This window comes from Aquila chrysaetos, chromosome 20 (genome assembly GCF_900496995.4).
Source record: "Aquila chrysaetos chrysaetos chromosome 20, bAquChr1.4, whole genome shotgun sequence".
NCBI classification, from domain to species: domain Eukaryota; kingdom Metazoa; phylum Chordata; class Aves; order Accipitriformes; family Accipitridae; genus Aquila; species Aquila chrysaetos.
In genome coordinates, this window is record NC_044023.1 from 18,015,676 (window position 1) to 18,031,106 (window position 15,431).

The 15,431-nt window shown below is 44.3% G+C and overlaps 1 protein-coding gene across 3 annotated transcripts in view; it reads left to right on the forward strand.

Annotated features, from left to right (window-relative positions):
* The first annotated feature begins 245 nt into the window (after positions 1-245).
* Positions 246-15,431, forward strand: part of LOC115353873 (monocarboxylate transporter 2-like) — a 44,051-nt gene continuing 28,865 nt past the window's right edge. Inside the window, exons 1-3 of one of the 3 annotated variants that reach the window (XM_041118760.1) lie at positions 246-262; positions 5,166-5,428; positions 5,658-5,915. In XM_041118760.1, coding sequence (XP_040974694.1) covers positions 5,699-5,915 — 217 coding nt within the window. In that variant the 5' untranslated portion in view covers positions 246-262; positions 5,166-5,428; positions 5,658-5,698. Of the gene's footprint in view, positions 263-5,034; positions 5,429-5,657; positions 5,916-15,431 lie in introns of those variants that run through there. The other 2 variants (XM_030043935.2, XM_030043936.2) reach the window with 2 other exon arrangements.

Below are 15,431 nucleotides of genomic sequence, written 5' to 3' on the forward strand. Positions count from 1 at the left end.
GATGTGGTTGCCTTTCGATGTAATTTGAGGGGTCGGATGGCAGAGGGTGTTGGAAGTTACAGAAAGGTCTTGCATCCGAGGATACAGCCTCTGATCTCAACCTTTGATCTTAGCTGCATCTGGGGTGGGGGAAGAGTTCAGCACATGGCTTTAAAAGCCGAGTAGGTCACTGCCAGGGGAGCCAGCAACAGGAGTGCTACAGGGAGGGGAGTCCGAGTGGTACCCACCTCTGCTGCAGCGAGAGCAGTCCCACTGAATGGCGGTTAGTGAGTTTGTATGTCTGGTGCGTGGTGGCTTGCTTGGGTTGAGGGAAACTTGGTACCAGGGAGTCCCTGGATCAACAGGTGAAGCTGCATTAGGCTTGGTTTTGATTTGTCATAGCGCTCTCATTTAACAACAAAAAAACCTCCGACCAAATAAAACAAATGTTGTAGAAAATAATTGTATAGTCCAAGAATGGTCCCCAGTTGATTTGGCTTACAGAATGGAGGACTGTGATTGTATACGTTGGTTCCGAAAGACAAAAGTTCAATAAATTAAGGAAAGAAGATGGTAATATCAACTGGATTCAGACATAAGGGCTATGACTGTGCAAGAGACCTGGAATTTCTGTATTCTGAAGTTGTTGATAGTAGCCACAGCCAGTTTCCTAAAGAGGTGGGAAGAATAGTGGATAAAGAAGATCCAGATGTGACCAATGAATAACTAACTCTAAAAAAGTAACAGGAATAAAGTAGGAAGCCTATAGGGAATGGTGCATGGAGAAGTGGGAAGTCCAGACATGTATAACTTCACAAAAAGGAAATAGGGGTAAAATTAGAGCCTACAAGTGAATTTGAGTTAGACCATGGCTATACAAAGGCAACTCTCATGATTTTCCTTTGCTACAATAAGAAGTGAATAAAGGGGGGGAGGTTTCAATGCTCTCTGGGTAAAGCAAAGATAAAACCTGTCAAGGATGGGGTGAGATGTGATTATCTCAAAGAGCTGACAAATTAAATTCTATGCACAATGCAACTGGAGAACAACAAATGAAATGTAATGTTTCCATTCATTTAAATACGGCCCAGAAAATTATAGGTCTGTAATTTTACTTCAGTGGTGTGGCAGGGCCTGAACAATATTGAGGGGAAAAACCCAGCATGGTCCTGGAGGTAAATGGGCATTGACATAACAAAACAAGGGCTTCCCAGAGGACATCAAACAGTTTAGGGAACAGTTATTAAAAAGGAAAACCCAAACATAGAAGATTTCCTTGAAGTGGATAGTGGAGAAGGAACTGCTATGGGTGCCACGTGGAAGTTAAGAGCAAACCTGTAGAAGATGGGGGGCTGGTACAGAGAAACTTTAAGGTGACAAAGGCATGGCTAAGAGAGTGGTAATGGAAGGGGTAGTATTAGCCCCATGAGAGAATGGTTCCCGGGCCCTTGTTAGTGCCAATGTCCCCAGAAACCATGGGAGTGCCACAGGAGAAATGAGGGGAGAATGTAAATGTATCACGTTACTGTCTGTTCATTGCTCACGCTACTAAACTCTGTTAAAACAATCCCTAAAGTTCAGTTCCTCCAAGTCAGCCTCTGGAAGCCTTGTTTTACAGTCAGGGAAGTAAGAGTCAACTGATGTGATTTTTATTTTTTAGTGTACACTACATTTTTATTTAAGTTCAGTTCCTCTCTTTGATTTTTTTTGTGTTATGTAAGAATTAGCCTTGATCTAGAAAAGCTGGACAATGAAGCTGATACCATAATCTGATTTTATGCTAATGTCTTCTCAATAAATCCCCCGTTAAACAGAAAATTAAATTAAATGAACAAATATATTCATAATGTGAGACTTTTAAAGGTGGTGTACAATTAGTCACGGTTTTACAAGCAGAATGAATTGGTGGTAATAAAAATAACCTTTCTCGTTAATCCCTGAAAATATATTTGAAGTTCAGGCTCAACCTTTTTAAAGGACTGCCAAAAAAGATTTTAATTTGAGGGGCCTGAGAATTTTTGCATATCCTAAACTTTGGTAGATTGTGAATACCAAACATGATGTTAAATAAGGAAATGTGTCCTCACTATGCTCACCCCTTACTCAATTTTATGTTGTCTAATTTCAGAATCTCTAGGATATGTCAATATTTTTGGGAGCTTGGTATTCTCCATAATATTTGAATGGCCTAAATTGGGTAGAATAACCATAAATGGAAACAGTGCAATGAAATGCATATTTGATAAGTAATAAAAGCTCTTAAACATCCTGTCAATGGACAGTCATTTCAACATCACCGGTATTACTCTTTAACTTGGATTTTCTTTTAAAATCCCACCCTACAGTAAGGAAGTATAGTTAATATAATGCTAAAAGACAATTATTTTTTTCTATGGAAAAACTTAGATGATAGGGGATAAAGATTCTGCTTCAGAATAACTTGATCCATATATTCTGGATGCCTGTAATGGAAAAATAATGTTCCACAAATTTCTATCTGACCATTTTATTACTTGATATCAGAACAGGAGAAACTTTGCAAGTACAATCTTCCTTGCTGCTGAAATTATAACATAGCATCCCTCATATTGTAACAGGACATTTTCATTATTATTTATTATTTTGTTGTTGTAAAAGACTTCTTAGTTGGACCTCTCCTGATATAGCAATGAAATCTCAGGAAACCCAACAACTTGCCACCCTGGATGTTGCCCAGATAGAAATTAGAGTTCTTAAAGGCTGGTTTTATTAAATATTAGCGTTTTGGACTATGTTTCCTCCATTTACAATCAGGTTTTGCTCATCTGCTTTGGACAGAGGTCTAGGGCTGTATGGGGTTTCCGTTATGTTGAGTTGAGTAGTTCTTACGTGTGCATTTGCCAGGTGGCCCTCGGAGCAACTAAGCGAAGAGTGCAGCAGCTCTTGGCCCATTTAAAGAGTGTTTTTGAGTGAGGGTACAGACTGACACGGGTTTCTCTACCCGCCCGTTTCTGTGCACACCAGGCAGGTGTGCTACCCAGAGCGTAGCACGGCTCTCATGGCTGCACAGCTCCTGTCCCAGACTTGTGGGCATGTGGCCACCTCGAAACGTGAGCGGTAGTCATGCCTGCTTGGACTTGTCTGTGCAGATGTACCTGTGATAATCCTGGACAAGCAATGGAATAAACTGGCTTTAATTTAAAGGCCGATTAAGCACAAGGACTTCTTCCACCAGACCTTCCTCTCGTCTTCCAGTGATGATCCCGGGCTGTAAATGGCAATGAATCCTCACGTGGGTCTCAGTGGAGCAAAGCTTGCAGCCACATGTGCAGTGCAATCTCCATGTGCTGTAGACTGGGTCTGACCGCAAGTCCTTTTTACCCACAGTGGCTCGTAGTGGATGCCAAGGGGTCAGGGCAAAAATGAGACTGACGTGTGGTGATCCTTCTCCAGTGTAACCTCTCACCCTTTGAGGGCCTCCAGAACCAGCAGTGATGCCTTTGCAACACTGAGCATGGGTTTACATACATTTCCTTAAATAAAATGTAAATGAAGCTGAACAGTCTCAGTCTCTAGCAAAAAAGACAGTGAAGAAAAGTTAACAATAGAAAAAAGCAACAATTATCTTTCAGGGGGTGGATTGAAAACTTTGAATGGAGGTCTGATGAAGACTATTTTGCAAAGGGATTCCTAAACTTGTCTCTGTATTTCCTGATGTGTCTGGAAATCTCATCCAAAAGCAATGTGGTATTCTCCTTGGTTGGGGCTATTTTCCTTTCTGCAACCTTCAGCTGCCACTAAAATGATGGGCAGTGTGAATACGGGTAACCAGAGGAAGGTAGGTTCTCTGTTCCCATGGTCCTTGTTAAGGAGAGAGGAAAAATACAGCTTTTTCACCTGGGTGAAGTAAAGGCTAAAAGGAATATGACTGCTCTCAGTAAAACCATCAGGGGATAACACCAGGGAAGAGAAGAAAGCCTTTGAGCTGTATAACACCATCAGCACAAAGCCATTATAAAACAGAAGTGGATAAAGTTGAGTTAGATGGTAAGTGATTAACAAGAAGTGGGAGGCTCTGGGACAATGTCTTCATGGGAGGAGCAGGGAATAAATGCTTACGGCAGGTTGAGAGTTTACGAACCGGCTCTCATTATATTTATACAGTGTTCTTGAACTGTCTTTCAGCCACTTGTCTTAATGCTGTAAGTTCAATTCACAAGCTGGGGGTGCCCCAGCTCGCTGCTGTGGTTGGAGAGGAGATAACATGTCTCTGCCTACTGCGTGTGCAACAGTTGTCCAAACATAGGGGGAGCTTGAAGCCTGTAGCGTAAGGGCCCCATATTACAGCTGTTAAGTGATAACAGTAAAAGTAGACGAAAGAAAGCATTAATTCAGGAGTATATCTGTAAGCACATCACTAGCTTAAAATAATAGTTTTTTCTCTACTGTTCCAGTAGTGTCCTCCTACTTACAGTTTGAATCCAAACCGCATCTCTGGAGAGGCAATGGACTCTCAAATAGATGCAAATTATACTATACTTTTCCTAAGGTGGTTTTTTTTTTTTAATTTTTTTGCAAGATAAGCAAAGGTCACGCTCTCCCCCGTTAGCTGACTACTACCTCTGATGTTCAGCAAAATGTGTCCAGCTGATATCTGGGCCTGCTCCTTCCCATTAGCTCTGATGATGCCCTTTCCTATCAGGTTCACTTGCTTCTGAGTTTGGAATATATAAAGGCAATAAACCACCTTTTATCCACAAAGATGCAGGTGCACCTACCTGGCATCCTTTGCTGTGGGACCTGCTCCTCTCCCCTCTGGTTTAATGTCTTGACCTTGAAAGGAGACTTGTGGATTAACTCCTGAGAAGCATGTATGTTTTACTTTTTTTTTTCTTTTTTTTTTTTCCTCACCCTTCTTTTATTTTAATGGCCAGGGAAAATGGGAAGAATGCAAATGCGTGAATGCCCTCTTTGATTTGTGTTGCTCCTGAGCATAATCTGCTAACCTGGCAGGCGCCAGGCACAAGAGGAATTGCTGCCCCTAAGTAGGGAGAAACTTCAGCCACTTTGCAAGCAGTTGCTCACAGTTGGCTCGGGGGGAAGCAAGCGGCCAAAAAAGCCTTGTCCCCCTGCAGAACGGGGGAGCTGGACACACTGTGGGGCCGATCACCTGCTGCTCACGTAATGGGAATTATTCTTTTAAGCAGGGATAATGGGAAATCATAAGGTTTCCCACCCACATCTGAAAAGTACACAATGAAGCGTTTACCCTAAAAACGGTACAACTGTGGCATCTGCTTCTCTCCGGAGGGACAGGCTGAGCAACTGTGACAGGGACAACCTACAGAAGCCATCTCCCGAGGTGAGACACCAAGCTACCGGCTGGATGTGGAAGAGAAAACGGAGGCATTAACTTCAGTTCTGAATGAGGTCCATCCCTGAACACAGAAACCGTAGGAGTATTTTGAGGGTGTGTATTTAAAATACAGGTGAAAGGGCTGGATAGGGTTGTTGGAGAGGGAAGGGTGATTTTGATTGTGTTAGAATTGAACAATAAAACTCTTAATAGCCAGTAAAAGATCAAGGCTTCAAGAGCGGGTGATCCTATGTACCTCTAAATTATTTTACTACATTTTAAAATTATGCCTGATTACACGAAATGCATATTCTGTAAAACACACATATCTTTCGCTCTGCAGGACACCAGGAAGTGGTTTTTGCTCTGAAATCTGGATTGACCATGTCTCCTCCGGTCGCTTCAGACCTGGGCTACGTACCCCCTGATGGTGGATGGGGGTGGGCAGTGGTGTTTGGAGCCTCCGTCTCAGTTGGGTTTGCATATACCTTTCCTAAAGCTTTCACAATCTACTTTAAAGAGCTCCAGGCTGTTTACAGCATCTCCTACAGCCAGATTGCCTGGATAACATCCATCATGTGTGCTACCACCTATGGAGGAGGTAAGTGAAGCAAGACTGTATCTGTCTTTGGAAAAGAGGAGGTCTGATTTCTACAACAAAAGGGGAGGGGAGAATGTGTTTCTTTGAGAAAGTTCTTGGAAAGATCTAACTGCAAGATTGGTACTCTATTTTCTGATGATGTACATTGGCAAAACAGAGAAAACTGATCCTGCTGAGTGTTTTATTGACAGCATATATGATGTCACCAATTCTTGTTATTTCCTCAGAAATCTTGCTATGTGCGGGTGGAGGCTTGGCCGTAGTGGAATTATTTGAGTCTTGGACAGTTATTTCAGCATATTTAGTATTGCGTCTTTTGTTCTATTCATGTTCTTGGCTTTCTTTTTGAAACAAAAAATGTATTTCTTGCACTCACGGTTGTAGAGAAGATGCTGGAAACTCAAAACCTGAAGTTTTGCTGATGAACAGGCACGGCATACATGCATGTAAATCTTGAGATAGTATGTAAATATGTTTTTAAATGTTCCCTAATTCTCTTGCTAAAATCTTGCTGCAAGTCATTTATTAAGGGATGATGTTTTAGATTTCTCTCTGCAGAATCTTTCTGAAAGGACAAATATGTCCACTGGTTACTTCAAGTTAAAATGTTCACTAAGTACTTGCACCTGGGCTGCAAAAGTTGCCATTGTGCAAAGGTTGTGGGAAGGTACTGCTTGTCCTCACAATGAAATCTCCAAGTGGATATCCTCAGAGGGATGTTTGCCTCAGATATTGATGCCAAGTATCAGTCTGCCACTTTGATGTGAGTAGCTGGTGTGTATCTTGCTGTTAATGGTTAGTAGAAGACCATCTTGCTTTTAGGTTGCTGATGCCTGTGAGGTGCGGCTGCTGGAGGTTATTGCTGGGCTCTTTGCGGACTCTTGGTTCTTCTTAGCTTGTTTTGCAAGGGTGAAATGTAAAAGGATTAACACTTAAGAACACAAGAATACCCACACCGACTCACATCTACCTAAACCTGTATTCTTTCTCAAAGTCAGTGACACAGACTTTGGGAAAGACTATTCCAAACAAGTCATAGAAGGAGGGATCTTCTCGGTACCCTCTCGCCTTCAGGACGGTGCGGTTTGGAGGCTTCCTGGGTCACACACTACAAACGTCAGGGTACGCCCTGTGTACAGAAGTGATGTGATTCCCAAGATGACCGCATGCCTTGGAAAGCTGGCATGGGAACAAGCGACTTTTTACTTACTGATTCAAATCCAGCCCTTGCCAAGGCAGACCGAGGGCTCCTACTGCCACGGAGCCAGCAGCTGGTCTCAGCCCGTTCCCCGCGGGCAGGTATCGATGTCGCTAACCCACTGGGGCTGACTGGCACGCTCGGGGTTCGGGAGGTACATGACCAGAGACGTGTGAGGGATGAGTTGCTTCCCTGCTTGCAGAAAGAGCCTTTTCAGGTCTGGCTGGAGTCGATCGGCCGGGCAGCGAGGAGGATTTGTTGGGCTCTTTGGGCTACGATCTCTGCTGCAGATGGACAGAAAGGTTCTCCTTCAGGGTTGTTAAATCAGCAGCGATACTGAGCACCTATTTCCCCTTGAAACAATGAATGTGTATCCTCTGGCCACTGTTTGGCTCTGGTAGTTTCATGTCAGGAGCCAAGAAGGGCTAACGGAGTCTGAGCGAGAGACTGAAGAGAGACGCAGGCTGTGGGGGCTGTTAGAGGGCTCGTTTCCTCGGGGTGGCTGTTCAGGGCTGTCTGAAAATCGGATGTCTGAAACTGAGCACCAAACGTTAGACGTGTCTCAGGCTGGTTGAGATATCTGGTTTTTCATTTTACACTTTCCCTGAGCTAGGGCCCTCAACACCTGGATGAAGATACAGAGGAAGAGTACAGCAAGGCAAGTGCCGTCAGTGGTCTTGGGGGGGGGGGGGGGGGGAAGAAGCTGTTGCAGTATAAACCCTGTTGTTTTCATCATTGTTCCTTCCCATCTTTAAATACAGACTTTTATGAAATCTTATTGCTGCAGAGCTATCGTTATAAACTACAGCCGCGTGTGCAAGCGCCTGACTTTCCCAGATGTCGCATGTAACAACGGGAGGGTGTCAGCGTAAGCAGGAAAATACAAGATGCTGTGAAGCAAGATGACTTTTCAGCATTGCATTTACCTTTACACAGACTTTGGGCTAAGAACTGAGTGCTGGCAGGGGGTCCTGTCCCACCTTTCCTGGCGTATTCACAAACACCTGTGTTCATTGCTGCAAAAGCACCTTTCCTCTCTGGGGGTCTGTCCTGTGGTGCAGTAGCTGTTGCTCTTCACCTCACTCGGTTTTTAAATCATTGTAGCATCTGGGTTAAAACAAAACAAAACAAAAACTATGAAAGAAAAAGATCTTGGAAAAAAAGTCTTAGGAAGAATCCCTGTGTAACGATTATAGACTCCTCTAGAATTAAGGAAGATCAATTATCTCCTCTGTTTGTGCGAATGATTAATAATTCTAAACATTTCCCTGTCATGTTCTCATCTTTCAGTTGTTGTTTCCAGTAAATGGTGCTGACATCTCCACAGATCTGAAAGCAGCAGCATGTTAATAGTAATAAAAGAGGGAATGGCAATAATAACAGATTTAGGAGTTTCATCTCAGGGAATAAATATCTTTGAGTGCATAAGTAATTGAATACTCAGTTTGATCTTCCTTTCAGCTATACCAGCATAAATCTAGAACAATTCTGTGACATCCAGTGAAGCTGCAGGCTGCCTTTGAGAGAGGAGGAAAGCACAAGCAAAGCCTACCCAGAGGGGTTGAGGGCAGGCAGGGGATCCCTTCAGGGAGAATTATGCCTTTAAACACTAACTTTAGTTTTACAATATTCAGAAATGCTACAGCTAGCTGTTTACAAAGTAGTCTTTTAGGACAGCGTGTGTTTCTTTGCACTAGAGTAATTAAAAAAAAAAAAAAAAGCTTCAACAAACAGTAACATTGAATATAATTTCTGGGTGAAACTTTGGCTGTGCTGAAGTCAGCAGGCACCTTGCCATCACCTTTAGTGGAGCCAGGATTTCATCTTACAGCTGCAAAGTTTGATCTGCTGATACATAGTGCCAGAAGCCTGGACAATTTCAGCCCCAAGCATGGTATTTAGGAAAGGGGGCTGACAACTGAATGAAATTTTAGAAATTAATTCAGTGTCTGAAAACACTCCGTTTCACAAAGGTCTCTAGGAATGTTAAGTGATGGAATCCCCTATAAACATGACCTAGGTAATGGGTGGATCTTTGAAGCCTGTCTTAAAAAGAGTCATTTCTGTGGCACTTAGGGGGCTCTTGGGAAGGTCAGTCTGTAAACCTGGGATTACAGCAAGCTTGAACAAATACTACACTTGGACCAAAAGTCTCCTCTTTTTGATCTTGTGGGGTAACATGGATGTACAGTGTCAAAAGTTCAACAAGCTCCTAAAGAACAATCTGTGTAAGACCTTGAAAGTTAATACTAAAGCATCGTGCTTGATCTGCTGGACAACGGTCAGTCAGAAGGGCAAAGCAACACAGAAAATGCAGGCACAGGAGCCCGGCTGAGTTTACCTACAGTAATATTGTGTATTGCATCACCCTGTGTTAAGGGCACAGAGGGCTGCTCAGCCTCGGGTGATGTTATACACAGCTATCCACACCGCATGATGCAGAACTAATCTCTTCCCATGTTTGATTCTGTTTCTCGTTTCCATATCCCAGCATTTAACTGAATTTAAAAGGTAATGAAGGAGCTTGCTGGGTTTCCTCCACCCGTGAAGAGGAGCTGGTTACGTGCAGAGTGGCTGCCGACTTGATCCTGTGGTCCTGTTTCCCACCCACTCTCTTGCAGTGACTAGCAGCCTCACTGGTGATGAAAGCTGCATGGTGGCAGCCGAGATTGGCTTCTGCTCCAGGCATCCTTGTCCTTGAAGCAAATCAAAGGTACCCAACATACATGCAGCAAACAGCAGTACCTGCTCCCAGAATGCTAGAGTCCTGGAGGAAGATTTCATGGGAGAACTCGCATCAAGAAGAGAAGCCCTCATGGAGTTACAATCACCTGTCACAACAGTTTTATTTGAGGGGGGGGGGGGGAAACCCCAACAAAGCCCCAGCTGCCTCTTTATGATAGTCTTCTGTAGCTTTAATGCACCATCCCTCTAATACCTTAAAACTTGTGTGAGGTGGGGTTAATTTTGGGGGAAAATACCTGCATCATATAATGGCTCAGAGTACTATGATCTGCAAACAATGGTGTCCCAGAGACTACTTGCAAACCTGTGTGAGGTCCCCCTGTCCCCAAGGCACTGATCCTGATTTGACTCTCAGCCAACGTTGTGCAGTTCCAGCTTTTTGCTGCTGTGGAGTGGGAATTGCTCTTCATGGTGGCCCTGTAATGTCTCTCCTCTCTGGAACATCGGGAGGGTTTAATGAGATCTAAAGCTCTCCACCTTGTTGAAGCATTATTCAGGCAGCCCTGAGGCAGGTGATCCTCCTTCTGTCCTGTTGACAACTATTTGAGAGTTTATTTGTGCGTTTATTTGTGGCAGGACAGCCTTGGAGATGGAATGGTCTTCTGGCCCCAGCTGTGTCACAACTGCTTAAGGCCATTCCTTGGAGAAGGTGCTTGTAGAGGGGCTGGATGCATTTGGACCCTGCAGCCACAATTCATTGGATGAGTTTTGACAGTATGAGCTGCAGATCTTTGCTAACCTCGTTTCTTTTCACTGAAATGAGTAAGGAAACTCTCACAAGAATAGTTCCATCAGAAGCCACAGGAGACCCGGGGGCTCAGCGGAGGTGAGCCCAAGCCCGCCTTCCCGGGGTACATCCACCGCCCAGAAACTCTCTCTGTGTTTGCAGGCTGTGACCTTGTGGAGATCAGCTAAATTCGTTCAGGGTGAAAAATGTAGTAAAGTAGCATCATAAGCAAAGAGGTCTAAGATACCTAGCAGGCATCGCGTGGAATATGTGTTGGGGTAACTCAAGGCAGGGGCAGACACTGCCCTTGGAAACAACTCCGAGGATTTAGGTGGTTGCTGCCTTTCTAGTACGTTACCGTCACTTTACACCTTCCTAAGTGAAGGGATGCACAGGATCCCATGAAAATAACTATTTTAGGTAAAACTGGGATTATGCAGTGACTCTGAGTTGGCTGAAAGCGGCAGAAGATGTAAAAAAAGCAGAAGAAGATGCAAAGAGTCCCCTGTACTTTTGGTACAAATGAAAGAGTGGCCTGCTCTGCTCTGGCTAATGTGTAATTACACCTTCAACACAACCTTATGCCCCAGCTGTTTGTTTGCCCATGTTTGTGTGCACAATCTGAAATGCCGCTAGGCTCTGCATTCAGTGGTGTTTGGAAAAACCCGCAATATTTGTCCTAATTTTCAATCATTCAGGGCTTGGCATAGCCAGTCTTCTGCCATAAAAGTTAATAGCTCAATTCTTGATGCATCTTTGAGTACTTCAACCATGTTGTTTTTCCCTTTCTATGCAGTCATTTTCCAAATGTAACAGAGGAAGATTCTACTGGGATTAAAATGTAAATGAGACGAAGATGCAATAGCAAAGGAATAATTTGTTTTAATTCCCCAGTGAAAACATTCCAATTATTAGATTTAGATTAATTGTAGCCATCTTTTTACCAACACAAATGTTTTGGTTTGGGCTGCTGATTAACTCCTGCAACAGGGGAAAAACAGAAGAAGTGATATCACTGCTCGGTTTATTTTATCATCTCCAGGAAACCAGCACAACCAGCGGCGATGCTTCATGCACCTGGCTGGTTTGACGGCACAGACACGGGGCTGGAGCCATCTAAGAGGTCTGCTGGCTCCGGAGAGAGTTATTTCATGTCGTATGAATCTCTCTGCCTACCAGGCCTCCATGCTATTAATACTGGGGTTCAGCAAAAAAGCAAGTTTGACATTTCATTACTTTTTGTTTTGACATCTCCTTGACCCCCTTGTAAAACGTTACTTGATGGAAAGCAGAGCCACGAGGCTCTGCCAGCGTCCTGGGTGGTTCCGAGCAGCGCCAGCGCCGATGTCCCTTGGCTCCGCACCAAGGAGGCTCTGTGGAAATTAAAGGTCCCCCCAAAACAGCCATGGGGATGTCAAGGCATGCGGATCGACCACGCTCGACCCATGTGCCCCATTTGGAGCACGTGTGGGTGCCGCATTGGTTGGGTGCTGCCCGCGTCCCTCCTTTTCGGTGCCCCAGGAGCCACTGGGCAGAGTTACGTTCCCTTTAATTAAAACCTCGAGCATGAAAATACTCGTGGTAAATCCCTGAATGCTGGAGGTCTTGTGGCTAAACACTGAGGAATGTGTTGTATCAGCCTGGTTACGCTCAGTGGTGAGGAGAGCGTGGGGGCATAAGGGTAATTCTGCACTCGCCAGGCAGGGAACTATTGATCTGTCCCCAGGCTTGCATTTTGTGATTGCATCTGGTTGGGGTCCAGAGCCAAGAATTTTGCTGAATTCAAACCTTTTCCCAAGTTATAATCTATATTAGTATGGATTGATCCCTTGAAAAAAGTTAAGAATATTATTAGGAACATAAATGTGTGTGCCTATTTTCAGAGGACTGGGATAGCTTTCCCCTAAGATGGATTGCACTGAGGAAAGTAACGGTATCGCATCCTGGGCCGGCGGGGCCAGCCCTTTGGTTTTGCGGACAATTGTGGCTTATAATCTCATTCATTAATTCAGAAGCTCCATTTTAACCATGGTTATGGATTGGCTTTCACTGCTGATGCTTTTTATGAGCAAATGGAAAATGACAGTGGAATAGTTTTGAGAAATGGAAGTGAGAATCACAGACGCTTTAAAGAAGTGCAGTTAGCTCTTTAGGTGCTCGCTTACCCGGTGCTGTTTTCATGCAGCAGAGCTAGGTATGGATTTTTTTTTTTTTTTTTTTTTTTTTTTTTTTAATGTGGAAGCAATTTCTAAAGCCTTTAATTGACTTTCAAAGACTCAATGAAGGAAAAATACTGTTGGGGTTATAGAGTTGTAGCTCCTACCTTTGGCTGCAATAAAATGCCTTGCGTAAAAGGCTTCAAACAAAATTCTTTCCAAATACCAAAGTGGTCTACTGAGAATAAATAGAAATGGTTTCCATTCTTAGGGGAGCCTAGGTTTTTTTCCTTTTTTTTCTTTTTTCAGGAAAAGAAAAAAACACTCAAGTTGTCAACACTAGTCACTTTTTTTTGTGACCTTATATTTTAAATATTGTCCATCAAACCTTGGGCTTCAATAAGTGAAGGATGTTAGTTCATTTGATTTAAAAATCATGACTTAAAATATCTATGGGAACCGTCATGGAAAGCTTTGCAAAAATTGGAAAATGGGCCCTTCTGGGGAGAGAGGAAGAGTTTCAGGTTCTGCCTTGCTCCTGGAGCACTGGGAATACAATTGCAGTCACTTATTTACATGGAGGACTGCGATAGGGAAATGACTCATTTGAAAAGGTATTTTGCAATTTTAATCAATTTTGCTGCCGCTTGCCAGCAAATTAAAAAACCTGCCCTCCAGGAAGCGTCTGCTGGCTGCGGATGAGTAAGCAGAGCCCGGCCCCGGGGGAAACCTGTGCTCCTGAAATGGAGGGGGAACATTCACGGAGACAGCTGCAGTGAGATGAGCCCAAGTCTCCCCAAATTGCTAGGAAGTCCTTTTTGACCTAGTGAGCCCAGGATTTCTACTGTCAGTCCCACCCTCTGCCCACAGGCTGTCACGCTTTGCTTGTGAGCATCTCTTCAGAGCAGCAACACAAGGGCAAAGACTAATCGTTTTCAGACATCTTTAGAAATCATTTGTTTGCCCCCAATACCTCCTGCTGCAACTAGTTTCTTGCTCCAGTTTTGAGTTTGCCACCAGTTTGTGTGAACATTTACCCAGAAGGTGTCACGCCAGGGTTTGCTGCGGAGGACTGTCTTTAACGTGACACCAAATTTAGGATTTCTGCAAAAGGCAACTCCCATCTTCCAGCGGAGGTCATGGCTGGAGCTGTACCTGCTTCTTCATCCCTCTGCTCCCGGGGGTTTCCATCTGCCCTCCCCACCTCCCACACTGCTGCTAAGGATGTGCCCAAGTTCAACCTCAGGTGCGTTTATTTAGATTTGTTCCAATTTTTTATTTTTTGGCAGAACACAGAAACCAGCTGCTGAAACAAACTTCATTCCCATTTATTAGAAAAACTCCACTAATCCAAACCCTCATCCCTCTGTAGGAAAACAGCGGAAAACAACCGTGTCCCCTTGGCCAGCCCCTTGTTCAGCTGCAGACAGGATTTTCATACTGGAGAGACTTTAATTGTCTCCCGCGATGGCAGACTGCCCGCCACTGCACCCTGCGCCTTCGTGCATGCAGGACTGTACATCGTACAAGCGATGCAGTAAAAGCAGGTATCCTTACGGCCCATAAAGTGGGTCTGGGCTGTACCAAAACAAACTCTCCAGGTCGTCACACTGTGACCCTGCACCTGAGAGTAAAGGTCTTCTGGTGGTTTTAAGTTTACTCAGTTTTATAGGAAGAAAGAAACAGTAGTAATAAAACATCTTACAGATGTGTTGTTAAAGCTCTAGATTAACTGTACCAGGAAAAAAACTGAGCAAGGCACTGATATTTTTTTTTTTTCCCCCTCTCCATTATGGCTTAATTGCATATGTAGAAAAATGGGATTTACAGTAACACAGGGTCTGTTTTGGCAGCATTGGAGGGAGGGTGGAAAGAGGGAGGAGACTGACATATTTGCACCTGAACCGAAAGTGGTACCGCTGTTAAAATCATGTTGTTAATTCAAAATTAGAGAAGAAACACCAGCCCATAGCAGCAAGCTTTGTCTCCCCATTCCTTGGGGAGGGAAGAGCTGTGTACAGACCCAGAAGGGTGTGAGATGGGACAACAGCAGAGCCTTACAGAGCCCTTCACGAGCACAGGGATTTGCTCTTTCCCGGACTATCTGGGAAGGGCTCCCAGCATCCCCACGCAAAGAGTGCGGGCAGGCAGGGACCTCCTGTCTCAGGCAGAGCGGGACGGGGAAGCCCACTGCCCCCTGCGACATCGCTACACGGGTGGTGTTTGGCTCGAAAAGAAGAAGAAAGAAAAACGTGATCAGGAGCAGTGTTTAAACGCAGATTTTAAAACCAGCTGATTTCCACACACCTAACTAGGGTGACTTGGTTTTTGAGCGTTAGGTTGTCCTTTTTGAAAACAGGCTGACTACAGCTTTATAGGAGATTAGGGAAGAGTTGGTCTGAGCCTTAGCGTACAGTGAAGCCAAGGGGGAATGGAAGCTCTGCTTAGGGGCAGAGATGCAATGCAGGTAGGGTAATCGATTTGCAGGCAAAATGTCTTTTGCCAAAATGATTCATAAAATCTGCCCAGATCGTGCCCCAATCTTCGTGGTTACACGTGGAGGGAGGAAGATCTCCCTCTCCCGGGAGGCTGGAGGCAACAGCTGCCACCTCCATATGAATTTCCCCCAAATTTGGGCCAGGAGGGCATGAGGCTGAATTCTTCCAAGACCTGTGGGGCTGTTACTAAAG